Raw genomic sequence first — 20,413 nt, forward strand, 5'->3', positions numbered from 1 at the left:
AGTGATTTTGAGAAACCCATTTAATGGGATTATATCAGAGTAATGATACAACATGATGCCTTTATCTTTTTAAATTTTACAAATGAAAATTTAAATTCAATGACCTTTATGCATATTGGTTCATACCATAGATTTTGATAAATGCAATGATATTTGACTGGTTCATGTAGCGTTTCACATAGAATGTCTCACCTTTTTGACTTTTTGTTTTTTAATGCATTAGGTCTTGCTTCCTTTCTGGTCCTAAGGCATGTTTGGCAGTAAACCATTGTTTGCACTGAGCATTAGACAGCCCATTTGAGATATACTGGACCACTGACCTCAAGGCATTTTGATCTAACCTTTCTTTTCTCAAGGATCAAAACAATATGACCTTGCACTATTGTGCAAGAGGCTTTATGTGGATCTCCTGTCTTGAGAATTGCTCAAAGAGGCTATCAAAGCAGTTTTATCGTTGTCTTTAAAAACACAGAACTGCTTTGTTACAAAAAGTGTTGTGCTCATTTTTATAGCACTGTTTTTTTATATTTAAAGCATGGTGTAAAGACAAAACAAATGATAAACGATGAAAATACATGGAAAAGAAAGTACTACACAAACGTTGCATATGTAAAGTTATGTTTGCTTTTTAAGAAACAAATCCTGTTTTCTCACAAAATATTTTACATTGCATTATGATGATTGAGGATTAATCCTGTTAGACTATGCTTGCCTATTTTTGTGGTCTTTAAATATCTGTGGATTAAAGAAAGGACAAGAACATTTTCTTTATGTGCAGCTTTATTTTTTTGTTCTATGCTGTTGGTTGGATTAAAACACAAAAAACTTTGAACAGTAAAACTGGGTTAATGTAAAAGGTCATATTTATACCTAGTTTGCACAAAATTTTATATATACTGTACTGTATAACAACAGTTTCAAATTGGTCATTAACCTTGCTGAGATAAGCATTTATTAGAAATGACAAATGATAAAAAGGAATAACACTGTCCTTAATGTTAAGACCTTAAACATGGACCAGTTACAAAAACAACATTTTTTTTTCTTTTAAATTAATCAACAGGAATATTTCAGGCTTCAGCTACCTTAGCTCTTTTATTAACTGGAGATTCCCAGCAATGAGGCACTATTACATCTCATTAAATGAATCAATTTATCCACAACTAGATTTGCCAGGTTCCGTAACAATACCTGAATAACTTAACATCTGACATTTAATATTTACTTCGAATAACTATACAAAGTAGTCTGCACAATCCATTTCTCTTCCCTTTACAATGCTGCAGAAAATATTGGGTCCAGAACTTAAAAAAAATACTGGTACTGCTACAGATCCCATAACTGGTTACATTACCAGTTCTTCTACAAGGGCTTTACAAGGGGATATACCGTATATTTCATAGTCAGAGAGCACATGGTACTGTACGTGGCATTCTTCCATCAGGACTTGGTGTTGAAACCTTTTGGTTTATTTTACGCACATTTAGACAAAATACTTAAAAAAGAACAAAGCAACTCCTCTAGATACACTCTATTTAAAACAAAAAATAAACAAAAAAGTTTATTCAAAGAACACAAAACATTGCACTTTAAAGTGTAACATTAGACCTCCATATATACACGTTTGGCAGAAAGAACTATAGTTCTTTGCTATAAATAGCGGATTTGTACACTGAATTCTGCTACATTCATAGCTCCAGTTTTTTAGACTGCTCAGCAACCTCCAGATTGTGCTTTAGGATTCCCTAAACAGAAAAAAAAACATAATAGCATTAAAAAAAACAACAATTCTCTCCTGTTTAGTTTTCCTTCACACCTCCAATATATGAGGAAACTGATGCTGTCACTCAATCTATTCATCCCAGGTGCTCTTCAGTTTTCTCCATCCATGGACTCCTCATCTCCTGTCATTTTTTCAGGAATGGCCTCTAGGCTGCGCCTGGGCTTGATCAGTTCTGTGGTCCCAGTGTTCCCTTTACACAGGTTGCAAGTCAAAGCAGCATAATGGATCTGCTTCAGGTTTTCCAGCACCTCATTTTTAGCATGCTTCAGCAAATCTGCCTGCCCCTATATGGTGGAGAAAGCACAGAGATCAATTCCAGCTGCTGACGAATGGGATTTACATAGTTCAGTCAGTAAACTACCTGTAGCTCAGTTGAGGCACAATCATCACAACAAATTGGTGGAAAGAAGACAATTGGTTATAACAAAAAAAGAGTATAAACGAGTAAATTAATTTTAATAAAATATATATGTATGACACTTTTATCCCAGGACTTGGGACAAAATGAGGACAATTTTAATTTCAACCTTAAGTCAAAATGTCGTTATTAAAGTTATACTACATTGTCTTCACATGATTGAAATATAACTTTTTAATGAAGCACAAAGGTCTTTGGTACTCAAAGTGAAGATGTATTCCTATTATTATTATAGTAATAGCTTCCATATTAGAAATAATAACAGTAGCAAGGGAAGTTGTTTTTATGTTTTTAACACTTTCAGCCACTAGGGGGCAAAAGCTATTCCTTTGAGTTCGGGACCTACAGTAGTTAATCTTTTCTAAACGTTAATCTAAACGTTCGGTGGTAAACCCACTAATCTTTTACTCCCTTATTCAAAGCTTTACATCTTACTCTGGGATTTTTTCATTAAAATGTTATGTATCTTTAAATTATGACAACTGAGTACCCTTTATTGTAAAAAGTTAAAATAAGTACATTGTACTTATTTTAACACCTGAAGTATTTTGACACCTGAAGAAGGCTCCATGGCCGAAACGTTGTGTTCTCTTTCTTCTTTTTTTCAGCATGGAATAAACCTATTACTTGTTCCATAAGCACATTGTTATTTATTCATCATTATTTTTAATATTTTAATTATTTTATTATCACTTTATTTAGTAAAGAGATGTCATCCTGTGAATGGATCATCACAGCCACTTCTACTAAGACAAATGCAGTTCCTATGAAAACTGATTCTTCTGTTCAATACCAGGACCTTGATATTGCTCACTGGTGATAAATTTCAATGGAGAAATTCAAAATTACTTTAACTTCGGGGCAATATAAAGACAATTACAAGGAACATGCACAGGGAGTAAAGTCAAAAAGAGAACCCAGGGGAAAAATAAAACATTGAGAGCAAAAGGCAATTAACTGTTTAAATCTAAATGTTAGGAGTCTTAGAAAGAAAAGACACGAAGCTTCAATATTAGCAGGTGATTATGATGTAATTTGAACGTAGAAAAATACATGGCTAATGGAGAGGAAAAAATACAACATTAGTGGATACACAGTGTCCAGGAAAGCAGTAGAATAAGACATAATGGATATGGAATCAGTAAAGGATGGATGGACACAATGAAAGATATTGTGCTTGAAGCACAAATCAGACTTATCCCAAGAGTAAGTAAATCAGAGGTTAGAAAGTACCAATTTCGCAGATGTCAGGTTACAATGGTGTTTGCAGAATTACAGTAGATTCAATAAACTACAAACAGACTGCATAAACTACTGTACATTCAGGGAGTCCTGTGCACAAACATAAAATCATTGTTTTCTTGTACCTTTAATACTGTTTCAAAACTATGCATTAAAATAGGGAATATTTTATGATATCAGTTAATACTGATAAACGTGAAGAAGGTCCAGACTGTGGAATTCTACAGCCTGAACAAATTCCAGTGCAAAACACTGGAAAGGTGTTTGTCATTTTTGTATTTTTCACTTATAAAATACCAAGGTCATTGTATGGTATTTTGGAAATACAGGAAATACCAACAGTAGTTTACAGAGAAGGTCAGAAACATTTTCTTCCACTGAAATGACATCCGCAATCAAAATCTACAAGAATATGAAGAACGTATAATTAGTTTCAAACAGATATTAAAGGTCACAGTCAGTAATTTTTCCCAAGCAATGTCCATCATCTGTTCATCTGTTCAATTCACGTAGTTAACATCCTTGAACAAGAGCAGACGTGTCATATTAAAGAAGGGTCTGAATAAGCTTCAATCAAAAAGCACTTTTCTGCTTGATACCATACTTGTGTACGTAACAGCATAAATATTATACTGTACTCACTTCAGCACATTTTATTGACAGCCGGGTGTAGGAATGCGATACAGAAAATACAGAACTTTATGCACAATTTGTTTGTTGTGGCCGACATTAAAATAATGCTGTCTGGATTTGCTATTTATAAGTAAAAGATCTACAGTATAACAACATATGATTATAAAACATTATTAGTGAAACATTCAAAAGCTTAAAGAGCTACAGAATGTCTCAGCTTGCAAATAGATTATTATTACTATTATGAATTTACATGTACTTAAGCTAACATGCTTGTCTAACTAACATGCTTAGGCAACTTATAGAGCAAAATTGACCGGCGGGTTGAATTCTGGGTCTGGTATATTATCGATGGGAAGTTTATAGGTTCTCTCTTTTTCTGCATGGGTTTCCTCCAGGTGCTTTGATTTTCTGCCACAGTCCAGACATACTGATAAGTTAATTGACTTTTACAAAAATTGAACCTGGTGTAAATGTGTGCGTGTTTATGGTTGCTGTCCTATCCAGGGTGTATCCTGCCTTATGCCTGTTGCTTGCTGGATTAGGCTCTGGCTCTCCTGCGATCCGGTATTGGATAACGTGGCTGGAAAATTGGCAGATGAATGGCATAAATGAATAAAGCTACAATAATTAAATATAATACAATGACCAAAACATCCATTGATTTTCTAAATGCACTGCGAGACACCAATACTAACCACTGTGCCACCATGAAGCCTAAAAACCAGAACAAACAACAGAAATGACAGCAATATGAGATGAATCCGATACAGTGCTTTGAAAAATCAGTCAGATCCGTCCTATGGTGTCCCATTTTGTTAAATAACAAAATTATTCACACACATTTTTTAAACTTAATATTTTTTTCAATGCCTAAATCCTTAAACAGAAGACTTCTAAGTGTAAAAATATGTTTCAGTAAAATTAAGTAGAAAAAAAGATAAAAATACTGTATGCTAATTGCATAAGAAATGAGATCTCTGAATATTTGTTGGAAGCCTTGACACCCTTGGCAACAATTACAGCTTTTGTGGTATAGTAAGTCCCTACCAACATTACACAATGATTTGGTGCAATTTTTGTCCACTCTTCTTCTCACTTGCACAAGTTCTCAAGTTGCCTGGGACTCACTTGTGGATTGCGGTTCTCAAGTCTTCCCAAAGATTCTCAGTAGGCTTCTAATCAGCATTTTGACTGGGGCACTTAAAGATATTCACCTTCTTATTCTTAAACCACTCCAAATTAGCTGTGGTTTTTTGCAGTGCAGTAGATCATTGGTGAATTTTTGTCCCCGTTTTAGTTAGAGCTGGTTTTCTATGATTACTTTATTCCCGGCAGTCTTTACAAGCTTCCCAGTCCCTGCTTATTCTTTATAAAAAACTATAACATAATGCTGCTACAGTACCACCATGTTCGACAGTAAGGTACTGACTGAGTAATGTTTCATGAGCAATAGTCGGATTTAACATTTAGACCAAAATGTTCAACAAAACCCTTTTCTACATATTTGCAGTATCAATGAAATGTTCTTCTACAAATTCCATGCAGGATATGAAATGGATTTTCCATTCTGCCAGCTTGTGTGGATTAATTGGTATATTGTTAATATTTTGTTATATATTAACAATAGTGTTTAATATTGTTAAATTTTATTGCATCTCAACCATTGAACTCTGCAGTTCTTTCAAAGTTTTCTCCTTGGCTGGCTGCTCAGTTAAGACAGAAAGCTAAACCTAGACAGTATCTAAGTGGTACAGTGCAAATATTTAATTCTGACTGAACGACTTCACACTGCTGAAAGCGATATTCAGTGTTTTGGAATTTTTTTATACCTGTCTCCTAATCTGTGCTTTTCTACAACTTTATCTCTGAGTTGTTTGGAAAACTCCTTGGTCCTCATGGTTGAATCCTTGCTTGAAATTTACTACCTAACTGCGGGGACCTTACAAGACAGTTGTGTTAATTGTGAAATCACATGAACCACTATTAATGCACACAGAGACCACTCAACTAATTCATGTGGCTTGTTATATTAATTTTGTGCACTTAATAATAATATAGGTTTGCTACAGCAAAGCGTTTGTAACTTACTGTAGACAATCATTACTTTTCCATTTTTCATATTCATTATCTGGCTACTTCTTTTTTTTTGTTTTAAATGTGTAGAGAAGGCACACAAAAACATACTTTGTGTTCAACCCAGCGATTTCAAGTGAACATAATGTCTGGGACATTCACATTAAGGAAACGTATTTAGTTGCATATCCCTTTAAGGCAACAACAGCATGACGTCTGAGTCCGAGACCGATTGAGCTCACCAAACTCTTTGTGCAATCATTTGAGATGATTTGCCAAGCATTTGCCACTTTGAGTTCTTGTCTATCCTTGGGGCATTCTGATTTTTTTTAAGCATGTAAAGTGCTGCTCAATTGAATTTAAATCTGCTGCTTCACCTTGCAGCGTGACAGTGACCCATATATAATGCTAATGGAACTGTGGATGTACCTGGAGAAAACAGTAGAAAACATCCAGATTTAAATCAAATTGTGCATGAATTTTTGCGTAACCCAAAAATAACAAAAAACATATTAATCCTATGATTAGCAATACAAACAAAAAATGAGTGTTGCCTTGCTGTCCCAGATCAAGCTGAGAAATGTAAGTTATGTCACTCTATGAGTCTTAAAGAGTAATACTGTAAAGCTTTAATTTGTAAGACTCTGCATCTTGTAACTGCACAACCTGTATATTAATAGCAATGGTCAATTTGTGCATGGCCAAATTTCTAAATACCAAAAACAAGAATTAATAATGAGAAAAAAATTACTTACCTTGCTAAATGGTGCAACACATGTACAGTACGTATACAAATGTTAGATAGCATTAATGAGATTTTTGCCCATTAATTAACTTTCACAGGTTAAAAAGGGAATCTTTACTGTTTCATTAAATTCTACTCTTGGTACATTGGAGGTCACCTCATTGGTTTAACGAGGTTCATGTAATCTCTTGTTAACAGGGTACTAAGTTTCTGACATACACTATACTGTAGTACTTTAATTGAATAGGATGTTTAGCCAACTTTTGACGTCTTCTTGTTTTAAATAAACTCTTTCTTTTTTCCCCACTAAAAACACCGTGTTTATAAATAAACTAGATGCTTTGTTTGCAGATTTCTAGAGTTATACTTATCTTAAATTATTGATCTGCTAGTTTATATGCTAGATCCTTGAAATGCTATTTTCTTTAAATCAGGTAAAAAACAGCACTAAGATCGCTACCCCAAGAAGTGGATTTTGAGTCATATGGCAAAAATGTCCCTTTTATTTTTAGCAATAAAACTGAACTCATTTTTAGAGATTTGCAATATTTATAACACACATTTTGATTACTTGCTTATGTATCAAAAGTAACAGGACTGCTACTAAGCTTCCTGTAATCAAGTCAGCTGCATATGCATCATTGTCCAAAAAATGATTTTATTGATCTAATCAACAAGATATCTGCCTGAGCTGGCCTTGCTCATGTTGACTTACAAAAGGCTCACAATAAATTATAGAAGGCCTATTATAATGGTCATTTAGCACCAAATGCTAAAAATAATGTATTTTTAATTATGCAATCAAAAGACAATCTTAAATACCAAGTCCACCTTTAACAGTGATGTTAACTTTGTACCACCCATCCATTTTCAATCATTCTTTAGTCCAATACACTGTTGTGGTGAGCCAGCGCCTACAGGCAGAAGGCAGGACACAATGGAACCAGGCACCAGTCTTTCACAGCACACACACATACTGTATGGGAATGCCTATTGAACTATCACATCTTTGGACTTGAGAAAAACCCATAGGGCCACAGGGAGAGCATTTAAATTCACACAGAAGACACCTTAGGTCAGAATGAAAACTAGAATTCACGAGCTGCCACATTGCTATTAATTACTAGGAATGAAAAGGAAGGAATAAAAAGTGTGACATATTGGAACAAGGTATAATTCATTCAGTGTGTCTATGAATTAAATGCCCTTAATTACAAAAGTGTAAAATCAGACTTCCATGAGCTTTCTATATCGAACTACAGTATGTGAAGCATTATAGATAGTGTTTCAATAAAAAGTAAAATAATCATCAGTTAAAGCTGATGAAACATAATACTACTGTAAATTCAATTTCAGAAACAATACATTATGATGGCTTAGCATACGTTTTATAGCTGTGGTAGAAATATGTTCCTTGGGAATACTATCTCTTCTGCATTTCAGTCCAATGTAGAACTCACTTACAGTACAGTACACTCAATCAATAACTCACAACCACACAGGAAAGTGAATTAAATGGCTGACCCTTCTAGCTGTTTTCAGCTCCTAAGAAGTTGCACATACAGGTACAGCCACTCAGAACGTGCGTCAATTCTTATTCCCGTGTTTGCGGTATTGCAGCACAGCAAGTTGTGTGATTCACTGGCCAAAGACAATCGATAGGTGGCACTTATGGTGCGCTAGATGTGAGTGAAACGATTGCTTCATTTAATCTGTTTCCCTACTGGGCATCTTTAAATCCACGTAAAATGGAATACTATTATGGAATTATAGTAACTAAAGAGAAATATGCAACTAAAGAGAAATTTTGGCAGCTGAAAATAAAAACGACAGAAATATAATGTTTATGAACGTCATTAATTTATGAATATAAATAGGCTATACCAAATGCAATTTCCTGTGTAGACAACTAATAAATATGGCATGAAACCATTTATATGGCAAGAAAATTTAGTGCTGGAAGGCTTTTCTTTTCATAATGTTACATTGGCTATTGATTGGAATGGATACATTTTACACATTCTTTAAAAGTTCTGCCATGGCATACATACAGATGAATTAAGAAAGAAAAGTGTGGCTTTTCTGTATGAAAATATTTTTGAAACTGTCATGGAATTTATACAGGATTCCCTACATATACTAGATAAATTGTCACCTGTTTGGTCACCTGGTGTAAGCTTCATAACTGGTTAGTTAGTATCACAAACTTGATACTAGATACTTAATATCTTAAAATCTTACCTACAGTATTAACTCCGTAAGATAAAACTTAAGATTACCAATGATTCAGAGCTCAAGAGCACATTATTTACTCAAAGATAAAAGTCAGGAATTGTACTTTGTAGTAAATCCCATACAACATACAGTACATAACACAATGATCTAAAAGTATTTATCATTTATAGCTATATATATACGTTCTGTGTAATGACCAGAGTAAAATCTAAATATTTTCCTTATGTATTCACAATCGGTGTTAAAAAGAGTTGCGAAAGAGGCAATCCATTGCATACCAGGTCAGATTTGGAAATGTTTTACTTTCCTGCAACACTGCAGTGTTTATTAATCAAGGGGATTTCAAAGCCTGCTCTCCGCAAGTAAAACATAACCAGTAGCTGTGTCTCCCACAGACCTTACCTTGAGAATGGTGATATTCCAGGTAAAACTCTCCACAGCCTTCTGCAGCTTCCGTCCTTTAAGTCCCTCTTTTACTGCTACACTGTGCAGATTCTCGTGGAATTCCATGCCTGCGAATAATCAAATGCCCACTTACATTTGTTCTGTGCCGCATTGTAAAAGATTACACATTACACAACAGCCTTTAATCTACAGCTGTGAACTGAATGGCTAGGACTAACAATCAGGCAGCAGTTTGTAGATGTCATTAGAAGCTGTGAACTCTGGACCAAAAGGTCAAAGTTTATATAGTTTTAGTTTGATGTTGGAGTGATACCTCTGAACTGTGTCCCAAATGGGGTTTTCTTAGCCAGTTTCCATCAAGCAAAGAATTACATGTAATATAAATATTTTGGGGGCTTGTTTATACCAGCTTTCTAAATAGGACATACTAGATGTTTTCCAATAAGTCTGTTTTGCTCAGCTACCGAACTTAGTGGAGAGGAACAAAGATAAAACTGTACACAAACAAGAAGGGATTTCAAATAAGTACACTTTCTTATTCATTTTGTTATCTAGTAAAAACAAACATGAATTGTCTTCCACCAAAATGATTAACGCCTTTTTTATTGGCCTTTCTCAAGAAAGATATCAAGACAACAGTTTGAAACACCCCATGCTTCTCGATAAAATAATAAGACAACACTACAGGCAGACTTTTCAAAATCTGCAATTACATTCCTTTTAAGACATTGTGAACACAATATCTTAAACCATTCCAGAAAATTGTGCCTGGCAGTGAATGTGCTTCAGTTTCCCTTTCAATTTAAAGGTCTGTCAAAGCAACTGTTTCTATAGAAACAGAACATGAAGAGGAGCTTGAGGCATACCTTTGAATGTAAGATCCAAGCCAGAAGTTGAAGGATAGACTAGTTTTAATACAGTATGTTAATATCTGCTTAGCAATCCTGTACAATATGAGTAAATTATGACAAAATGAGTTAAAAAAATAATGTTACAAAAAGGCATATTGTTAGAAATTCAAAATACATAAAGAAAATAAATCTACCAACAAGACCAATTGATATAAAATACAACATAAAACAACCCCTATACTGAGGAAAGAAAACCTATCAAAAGGATCACATGCTCTCTGCCAGAGTGAGGTGGTACTGCAATGAGAAGGCTCAAACATAAAAGACAAATATTTGATTTAAGACAAATGATTACAAAATAAATATTAGCAAATTATCTACAATCAGGGCTATTATTTGTAATCATTTGTAATCATTACTTGAGTTCAGGCCTTCTACAATCTACCTACATTCACTCAAATATGGAGACTCTTACTGCAATCTGAGACAGATGTTTAGGGAGATAATACCTGTTTCAACAAAAGACTCTCTACAGAATAGTCCTCTTTCTAACACTAATGCTAAAGTATGAGAACTACATTTCAGTCTAAAGCAAAAAATGCATCCCAGAAATACTGTTCTACTTGACAGGAACTAAAAGGAAATAAATCTTCCCTCAAATATAATCAAAAACATTACCTCTTAATTAAATTCACTTCTCTTTAATGCTCAAAAATATATTTTAGTTCAGTATTTAAAGACGTTATCTTGTTATTGTGTGTGGGCATCTTTCCTAGAAGTCTCTGCCACTCCAAGGGTGGGAGGTAAAACTAGGCAGGGACATCTAGGGAAGAATATGAAAGGAAATCTTGGATATTTTGAAAATAATATATTCAGAATATGTGGTTAGTGATCTGCAGCACATTTCTACCTACAGTAACTCCGTACATTTTCCAAGCCTTATTCCTGGCCTGTCTTAGTGACTGATTTCCTGTTTTTGGTTAGTTTCATACATACATAAAACAAACTTCCAACCATCTTAAGCAACTCAAGTATATGTTTAGATACACTGGAACCACTCAGCACGTAGCCTCCATAAGCCACCTGTGAGTTTAACGCAATGTACTGGCGTATTGTCTCAATGGTACAGAATATTAATTGGTTATGTCAAATTTTTATATACTGTAGGTATAATTGGTCTACCCTTCCGGCACACAGCAACACAGTACTGTATGTGACTGCAGAAAAAAAAAATAAAATACTTGGAATAAATAAAATAATGGAAATACTTGATTTTATATCTACTAACAAAAAACCATAAACAGTAAAAAATGACTTTTTTAAATTATAAGACATCAGAGGAGAATCACATGGTTCAAGCAGTTTGTAGGTATATCACTTTTTTTTGCATTCAGTTGTTTTAGCTTAATCGTTTTTAAGTAAAACAACAGGCACTGAAAAATTAATTGGGCCCATTTAAATGGCCACCACGAAACTGGCTAAACATGATAAGGAATACCGATGAAACCCTTTCATCCACAATACACAATGGTCACAATGCATAAATTCTTTGTCTATGGTACCAGCTGTATTAAGTTTATTTTGCAGTTCTATAACCTCCTCTACATTTTATAGTTATCACAGCTCACAAGAAGCAGAATTTGAAACAGCATTGCCCTTTAAGGTTAGTAAAGCACTACAGACAGTTTTACTAAACACACTCTATGCATGAGTTTTAACATAGGCAACCAAGGAAGAAACACGGAGTACAGAAATACAGCACAAGGCACTTCAGTACTATGCAAGTCCCAGAGGATGAAAAGCCATCCCTAAACATTTTTTAGGGCAGGACATTGTAGGGAAACAGAAATTATACCATTCATATTTATGCCAGGCCTTCATCCAATTGTTACACACCTTAATATGCCTAGGGAAATCCAAAATAATTTTTCTCTTTCTCTTTATTATCTGAACACTGTGATACACAAAAGGTTTTCTCTATTTTTTTTGTTCTATATCTGCCACAAACAATCTGCACAAGTCACTGTATTTATAGGACTGAATCGCAGCCCTTGCAAAGAAGTAGGTAAGGTAAACCAGGGTCCTGTCTTATTCTGATTATCTGTGATGAGATGTACTGTAATTTATCCTACCCTTTGAAGTCTTCAGTTGAAGTGTTCAAGGCTTAAATAAAATAATGAGCTTAAAATGTGTGTACTGTATATCATTTGGTTATTTCACAAAATGAGACAGCAAGAAGAGTCTGAATAATTTTGAAAGAATTGTCATGAATCTAATTAACTGCTCAGTATGACAGCAAAAAAATGAGGTCACACACTTCATGAAATAACAGCAAACATGAGCAGTTCCTACTGGTCTAAATTAATTTATGATTCAAATGTAGTTGTTGAAAAACTGCAATAAGTCAAGAAAAATAATTGGAAAAGCAAACAGGGCTTTTTGGCAAATGAATAAATATTTTTGTGACTGTAAAATATTACTTTTAAAATAAATTCGGAGAATACACGGCCACTGTATTGTTCACTGTATTCTTTAGGTGTCTACAAAGACATCTAAAAATCTATGTTTCACATCAAATATGTAAGAAGAATATTGAGAAAAACTTAAAAGGATCAAAAATCCAACAAGGAAAGATAGAAAAAATGAAGAACTGTAGTATTGTAAGTACTATAAGTTTACAGCAATAGACTTTATTTTTTAAGCATTTAATGAAAAATTCGTTGTCAACTGTTTAATTATTACTTCAGAATTCTCACATTCACACGGAATGTCCAAAATATTGTCTTATGTGAGGTCACAGATATAGAATGTTTCTTCGTCTCTAAATTTACATTTTTCTTTATTCCTTGTTCAAATCAGCTTGATAGATAGATAGATACTTTATTGATCCCGTGAGGGAAATTGCAGTGCAACAGCAGCTTAACACACACAACACAGCCACAGTGTAACGAATTATATAATAATAGTACAATACATACTTTTTTGACCTTTGACCTTTGCTTGGCAGCTTCCTTTCATTTAGGACATTTATAATAACATATTTATGATCTAGTTTTGGCAATACTAAAACACAAGGGGTTCACTGACTATGATTTTGACAAATACATTCCTTATCAAGTTCAAGTTCAAGTTTATTGTCATTATACTCATATACAGGTATATGGTATAACGAAATGCTATTTAGCTAGCTCTCGGACGATAAGTAGTACAAAAAAACAACAATACAATTGTATAACAAAAGAAAGAGACAACAGGCAGTGTGCAAAACAACAAAAAGGTAACAGGTAATGTGCAAAACAACATCAGATGTGCAAAAACATGCATCAACAGAATGAAATAAAAAGATAGAAATTATGGGGAGTGAGCTTTTTGACATGTAAGGTAGAGGTAGATTTCAATGTGACTTTTTGCTAAGAAAGAAGGCACTGTAAGGTTTAGATCATAGGTGAGAGGTGAGGTGAGAGTGAGAGAGGGTGGGAGTTTAATAGTTTTATAGTGCAGGGGTATCTGCGTCTGGTAGTCCGGGCCCGAATGCTCCGGTACTGTTTTCCAGATGGTAGAGGGTCATACAGTCTGTAGCTGGGGTGTGTGGGGTCTTTGATGATGCTTAGAGCTGTCCTCAAGCACCGTCTGTCATAAATTATGACTTATGACTCCTTAATTAAATCATGCTTGCTTAGGCTCCAGCATTTTTTTTTACTTATTGCATCAAAACAAGAGAATGGGAATCCCAAATTTTATGCATTCAATTTTTAATTATTTTGTTTCTCCACTGACATTTTAATCCATGCAATTACATATCCATAACACTACAGTTGGGGGATCAGACTATGTCTCAATTCCCTTCAGAGGCCTCAAAACAGATTGCCACAGAATTAGTTTCAATCCAAAGTGAGACAAAGATGATCTAATTAGTAATTAAAAATTAAAAGGGGGCTCCTAATAATTAAAGAAAGTGTATTTACAGAATCCATAAAGAGTATTAAAGGCCATGGATTTTTCTGCATGTCAACAGTAACTAGGGCTTTACAAATTATGAGGAAAGTGATCCTCCTGTGCTTTATCAAAATATCTATTAAACACCCAGGGCCATCTTTTACTCTCTCCTAACAAGCTAATTACTTTCTAATACAATGGTTTTTTAGGCAATTTTTTTGAAATACATAGATTTTTTCTGCTTTTTAAAAAAATCTATTGCAATATATTTTCTCCCAAGGAAAATTAAACATTTGTCTCCATTTACAATTCCATCTCCGCATTTATAATGACCAGATTAAAAATTTAACTTCTGAAGATTTTTTCAAACTTGCCCAAAAGATTCTTAGACATACAAAGGCTGAATTGAGCTTCTGTACATACAATGTACCACTTTATTACAGGCAACAGTGGGAGCAAATCAAATGTATCTCTGCATTTTTACAGTTGCATTTCTGACTGCATTTTGCACTTCAGTAGGTGCTTTGTCACAAGGAAAATGAACATTTCACACTTGTTTATTACATTGCCAGGATTCTGAGATATGTTCTGTTGCACTTCACAGGGGGAAGCCCAGCTTTATTCAACAACAGGAAATAAAGCCAAACCACTCCCTCCCCCCAGAATTCAGATCGTTTGGAGTTTCATCTTCCTTCATACCGTCATACAGTACTTTTTTATGCTGTTGAACAATTGATTTGTTATGCCTCATGAATGAAAAGTTTTTCCAGTTAACTGAAGTGAAATGATCAGTGCTTTTCCTGTAAGGCCAAAGTCTGAAATATCCATCCACCGTTCTGTATCTTTCCATGGGCATGTTCTCATGTCAGGGAAAACTGTTGAAAAGCTGCAGATTTCTTGGGCATACTGTATTATTCTTCCCACTTGATGCACACTTAGTATAAACTCCACTAAATTAAAATGTAGGAACCCGGGTTATAAAGAAGCACTACACTGCTGAAATACAGCTAGAAGGGATGAAGACCAGACATACTGTCCAAGTCAGATGCCTTGCAAATCTCAAGTCACACTTCATTTCATTTAAGACACAGTACTTTAAGGAGTCCATGTGCTCCCACTCCCACCGTTGTAGCTCAATGTATCCAGATGTCAGGCACACTGGGTTTGTCCTCCATAGGATCATATGGGTTCCAATTTAGGGGCAAGAAGATCAACTATATAACATGGCAATCAATGCTACACTAGCAGATTTCAGAAAATGCAGGATTTTACTTTTACCACCAAAAGTAGTCTTCAGTGAAAGATACTGAATATATGAAAAGTGTTCTGCATTCTCCAGGCACTCATCATGAAACTAATTTGATGGCACCGGGTTATGTGGATCTGGAGTTCCCTGATGGAGGACTTTGATCTTCTTAATGTCAAGTCCCATCCCATATGATTCAGTAAACAATGTAATTGTCCCAGGATATATTTCTATTAAAGGCACATATCGCAGTAATATCAGTGTAGTGGAGTTTGATGACTGATGACTCTATTCTAATTGACTCTATTTCTAAATGGAAGATGTAATTATACAGTAAAGGCAACAAATGCTGCAATGTATTTTTCAAAACAAAAGAAGAATAAACTGTTTTTTACAGTAGTAAACTTGATATATATACACAGGTATTTATAATAGACAATGTCAATAGCATGTGCCATACTAAAGAATGAACAATTTCACTTCTCGCTGTTTACAAGTCCCTAAAAGACTTTGTCCCTAGACCTAGGTTTCAGCAGTAGACCTGCTGAAACTTTGCTATCAGTCCTTCAATGTCTACTGTACATGCCAATTTGAAAAAAATCAGATCATTTGCTGGATTCATTTTCCAACTTGTTAAGGTGGTCGTAAATCACTTTTGGATGGATCTTTCCCTGTAACATTTTGCAAGATTTTATTCAGATTTAGGAAGTGTAGATTCAGCTTGAATGGATTTACTGCACTTATAATTCTCTTTCCCTCCTCTGCCGTTTGAAGCTTAGCTCATTATGTTGTGATGCCATGAGAGGCTGTTTCCTTGCAAGGAGTTACTTTCCCCAGAGGGGAAAAGTCATGATGGAATTCAGGATCAGGATTCACAGGAGGGAAATTTGAGAAGCTCAAGTCCACATACACACCATGTATTGCAAATGCACAACTGGAAATGATACAAACCTGTTTTGTGATCAAAATTTTTTTTTCAGTTACATATTTTCTGAATTCATTGTACATATACTGTACCTGCCTCTTGTATGCTCCTGCTCCTTGAGTGGCAAAATAATGAGAAAATCCTTCTTTTTTAAATCCTTGAAGGCCATTCACATGAAAACAATCTGTTAGGTCATACCAGCATATCCACTAATCTAAGGAACTGCAGTTTCAAACGTTTACAGTCTGCTAAGTCTTGTTATATTTGAGAAGCCCTAAAACAACATTTACACTACTGTTGAAGTGTCAAGTGGCAGGCTCTTGGTAATTGTCAGAATTTCATCTTTGTTTTTAAAATCTTTGAATAATGTCAGCACCGATTGTCATTTTCTCTTTAATAACTACAGCATCGGTGAATTATGCTGAAGCTATTGGGAAGACATTTCTGTGCTAGTTTTGCCTGTGTCCAAAAGTTTATAAAAGATTGACTGCTGAGCTTACAAAATGCCCTTCAACTTTTCAACTGTATGAATCGTGCCATTTTAAGGACTTTTTCTTGAAAAAAATTACATACACTGAGCTGTGCTGTTTATCAAATTATCTCTTCTACTCGAGGCTATAGTCAAGTGACAAATGAGACAAATGCTTGTCTTTGATGGGCTCATTTAAGAAAAGGTTAGATTAAATTTTATATTTGTTTTTCTATTACAAAATAAATAAGATGGAATCCTCATTTCTTTTACAACTGTTCTATAGTGGTGATTAGCATACTTAACACACAAGAGGAAAGGCTATTTACAGTAAGCTTTAGGCGATTAAATCAAGTACTGATTTAAACTGGCCACCTTCAGTAGATATCAAAGAAAGAAAGCAAATGTAACTTAATGTGAAACAATAAAAAACATCAGAAGCCTTCCTCATAGTGAAATAAATAATTCTGTCCTGTTTTAAAGTTTACCCACATTTGGTTTAAGGTTATTCTGAAACAGAACATCGACATAATGATTTCTGGCAGTTTCCTGGCATACACAACTGGATAGCTATCCTCCTATAATTCTGTGGCTGAGTGCTTAATGTATACCATTCCTAATCAGACAAGTACTTGCTTGTAAGGTGGAACAAAACAGCCTGCAAATCACTTAAATTAAATAGGAGTTAAATATAAAACACTAGTGTTTGCACTCAGTTGATTAATGGAATGAATAATTAATTATATAGTGTACTTAAATCTTTTTACAATAAATGAGCACTTTTGCAAATTGGCTCAGTTTTGCAGAGGCTTAATCTTGTGGGTTTTTTTAATTATAGCATACTGTATGTGTTTTGTTTATTTAATAAGGAAATCAATTTCTAGAGTTGCTTGCAATTTACAAGACATCAAGAGTCCCTTTATATGAATAGTATGAGATTTATTGGGTGTTCGACAAAAAAGAAGATGAATCTGCACAGAAGATGACTAACACTACTCAAGGTAGAGACCCCTTAGAAAATATCCATATCCAAATACCAGACTTCTAGGACCATAACTTAACATAACTTAAATTTATTGTGGGTGTTAAAGTGGCATACCAATTTGCAGTACCTGAGAAACATGAAATCACTTAACTCTGTAAAACATTGATTACTTTCAAAGAAGTTTTTTTTAACATATATTTTAACAAATATATGTAAAAATATATATACTGTACTAGCAACTATATCACCCTGCAATTCACAACGGGCAACCCACTGAATCTAAGCAGGTGTGAGCTTGGTCAGTACCTGAATGGGAGACCTCCTGGAAAAGCTAAGGTTGCTGCTTGAAGAGGTGTTAGAGGGACCAGTAGGGGGCGCATAGCCTGCAGTCTGTATGGGTTATAATGCCCCAGTATAGTGATGAGGATACTATACTGTAAAAAAAGGCTTTGTCCTTTGGATGAGACTTAAACCAACAGTCCTGACTCTCCGTGGTCATTAAAAATCCCAAGTTGTTTCTTGAAAAGAAACCAATCATGACCTCTTAATAATCCCCATCTATGAATTGGCTTCATCACTCTGTTCTTCTCCCCACTGATAGCTGGTGTGTGGTGAGCGCACTGTGCATACTGTGCGCACTATGACTGCCATCACATCATCCAGGTGGATGTTGGACATACTGTAGGTGGTTGTAGAGGGGAGTCCTCATTACCTGTAAAGTGCTTTCAGTGGAGCGTCAAGAAAAGCACTAAATTATTATATTAAAAATATTTAATAATAATAATTTTACCTCCTAACCTCAAGTGATATTTGACATTACACAACAATGTCACTATTTTCTTTTATTCTCTGGCACAGTTTGATAAGAGAATTAAGAACAAGCAAGTGGCAAACGCAGACAGAAAAATAAACAAAACGTTACACAACATAACACAAGTCACACTATGAACAGATACACAATCCGTTAATACAGGTTTGTAAATACCAGAGTCCTGCCTTCTACAGTCATAACAAAACCCAAAACTGGGTCTGCTCCTATAATCTTAACAGTAAAATGATTCACAAGACAAAGAGAAAGCCAACATCCTTTAAAATATAACAGAAAAAAAGTCTCTCTCTAAACAGATACTTACAAATGAGTTATAAACCATTTCTGTGTTCTAAATAACCCATCACAAAAACAGTAGAGATATATTTACTGTAGCATGTACTGTAGATTCCAACAAAAAGGAAATCAGAATTTACTAATAAATAAGATACCTAAATAATGGGTCCCAGAATCCAGTATTCTGTAGAGGTTATATTACATGGACAAAATCTGGCTTCAAGCTTGATTCAAAGGAAGAACTATCTCATAAAAAATAATCTTGTAGTGATGTTGAAGAAGGTGACTGTTCTCTGTTCCCTTCCTCTCTGTCTGTTCCTCTGTTCATTCCTGTCAAAAGACCTTTTCTGTTCAATGATCTATCCCTGTCACAAGGCTGTCATAATGGCCATAATGATCTGGTCACTATAAAATATTGAGTTTTAATAAGAATGACTCAATCATTTAACAGTGAGTTAGTTAAATGTGAGTTAATTATTAGGAATACGCCATCGATCATCTGTATCTTAGTCAAGGCAGCTGTGTAAATACAGCAAAACAATTGACATTGTTCCAAACCTCCAAAATAAGGCAACTTTAATGGGAACATTTAACAAACTGAGGTCAATTTTTGTTTCTGTAGGTTTTGAACTGTTTCTGTATCAAACATGTACACCTTTTATATATTCATACAATTTGTCCTTACAAATAATAGATCTGATTTCAGAGAATATGGAATCCCTTGAACTGAATTCAGTGAAACACTGATGCATACAAATATCTTTCAAGCCATGAAATTTAGATATGCAGATGAAGTGCAATTGCTAAATTGAATGTTACAAAAGGTTTGTTTGGCTGTGTATTCAAAATGTTTAAGACTAATAAACCATAAGACCAAAACTAGAAACAAATGAGAGGTAAAAAAAATCTGCAGAGAAACATAAGGCACAACTGCTATTCAACCTTCTCTGCAGGCATCTGGTTCAGTAAATCACAAACAACCACACAAAAAACTGAACTGTACAGATGCAGCCATTCAAAGTGCGCGGCACAGACACGTACCGCATCATGATGCGCGATGACGCAAAATACCGCGGTACGTGATTGGTTGACCGACAGGGGCACTCGTGGTGCGTTGGTCGGTCATAGAAAGATTTAAATGTCTTTACTGTGCCCGTTTTAGTATTGAATATTTATATGGAATTTTACCACTGAAGGGAAATCTTAGTAGCTGAGCATAAAAAGAATAGGAGCATACTGTAACGCATGTGAAGGCCATAAACGATATTAATTTTGGAACATAAACATACAGTATATGGCTGGTCTCGGTACTTAAAAGAAAAAATACACACCAGTATCCCATTTCTCCCTAAACATTTT

At 34.7% G+C, this 20,413-nt stretch overlaps 1 protein-coding gene across 1 annotated transcript in view; it reads right to left on the bottom strand.

Moving 5' to 3' along the window:
- Positions 1 to 762: 762 nt before the first annotated feature.
- The window catches only part of plcl2 (phospholipase C like 2), a 109,998-nt gene continuing 90,347 nt past the window's right edge, over positions 763 to 20,413 (bottom strand). The window contains exons 5-6 of the mRNA XM_088929430.1: positions 9,535 to 9,644; positions 763 to 2,067 (exon numbers count right to left, since the gene is read on the bottom strand). Coding sequence (XP_088785556.1) covers positions 1,873 to 2,067; positions 9,535 to 9,644 — 305 coding nt within the window. The 3' untranslated portion in view covers positions 763 to 1,872. The remainder of the gene's footprint in view (positions 2,068 to 9,534; positions 9,645 to 20,413) is intronic.

Source organism: Atractosteus spatula, chromosome 12, assembly GCF_055471065.1.
Source record: "Atractosteus spatula isolate fAtrSpa1 chromosome 12, fAtrSpa1.hap1, whole genome shotgun sequence".
Classification (NCBI taxonomy): domain Eukaryota; kingdom Metazoa; phylum Chordata; class Actinopteri; order Semionotiformes; family Lepisosteidae; genus Atractosteus; species Atractosteus spatula.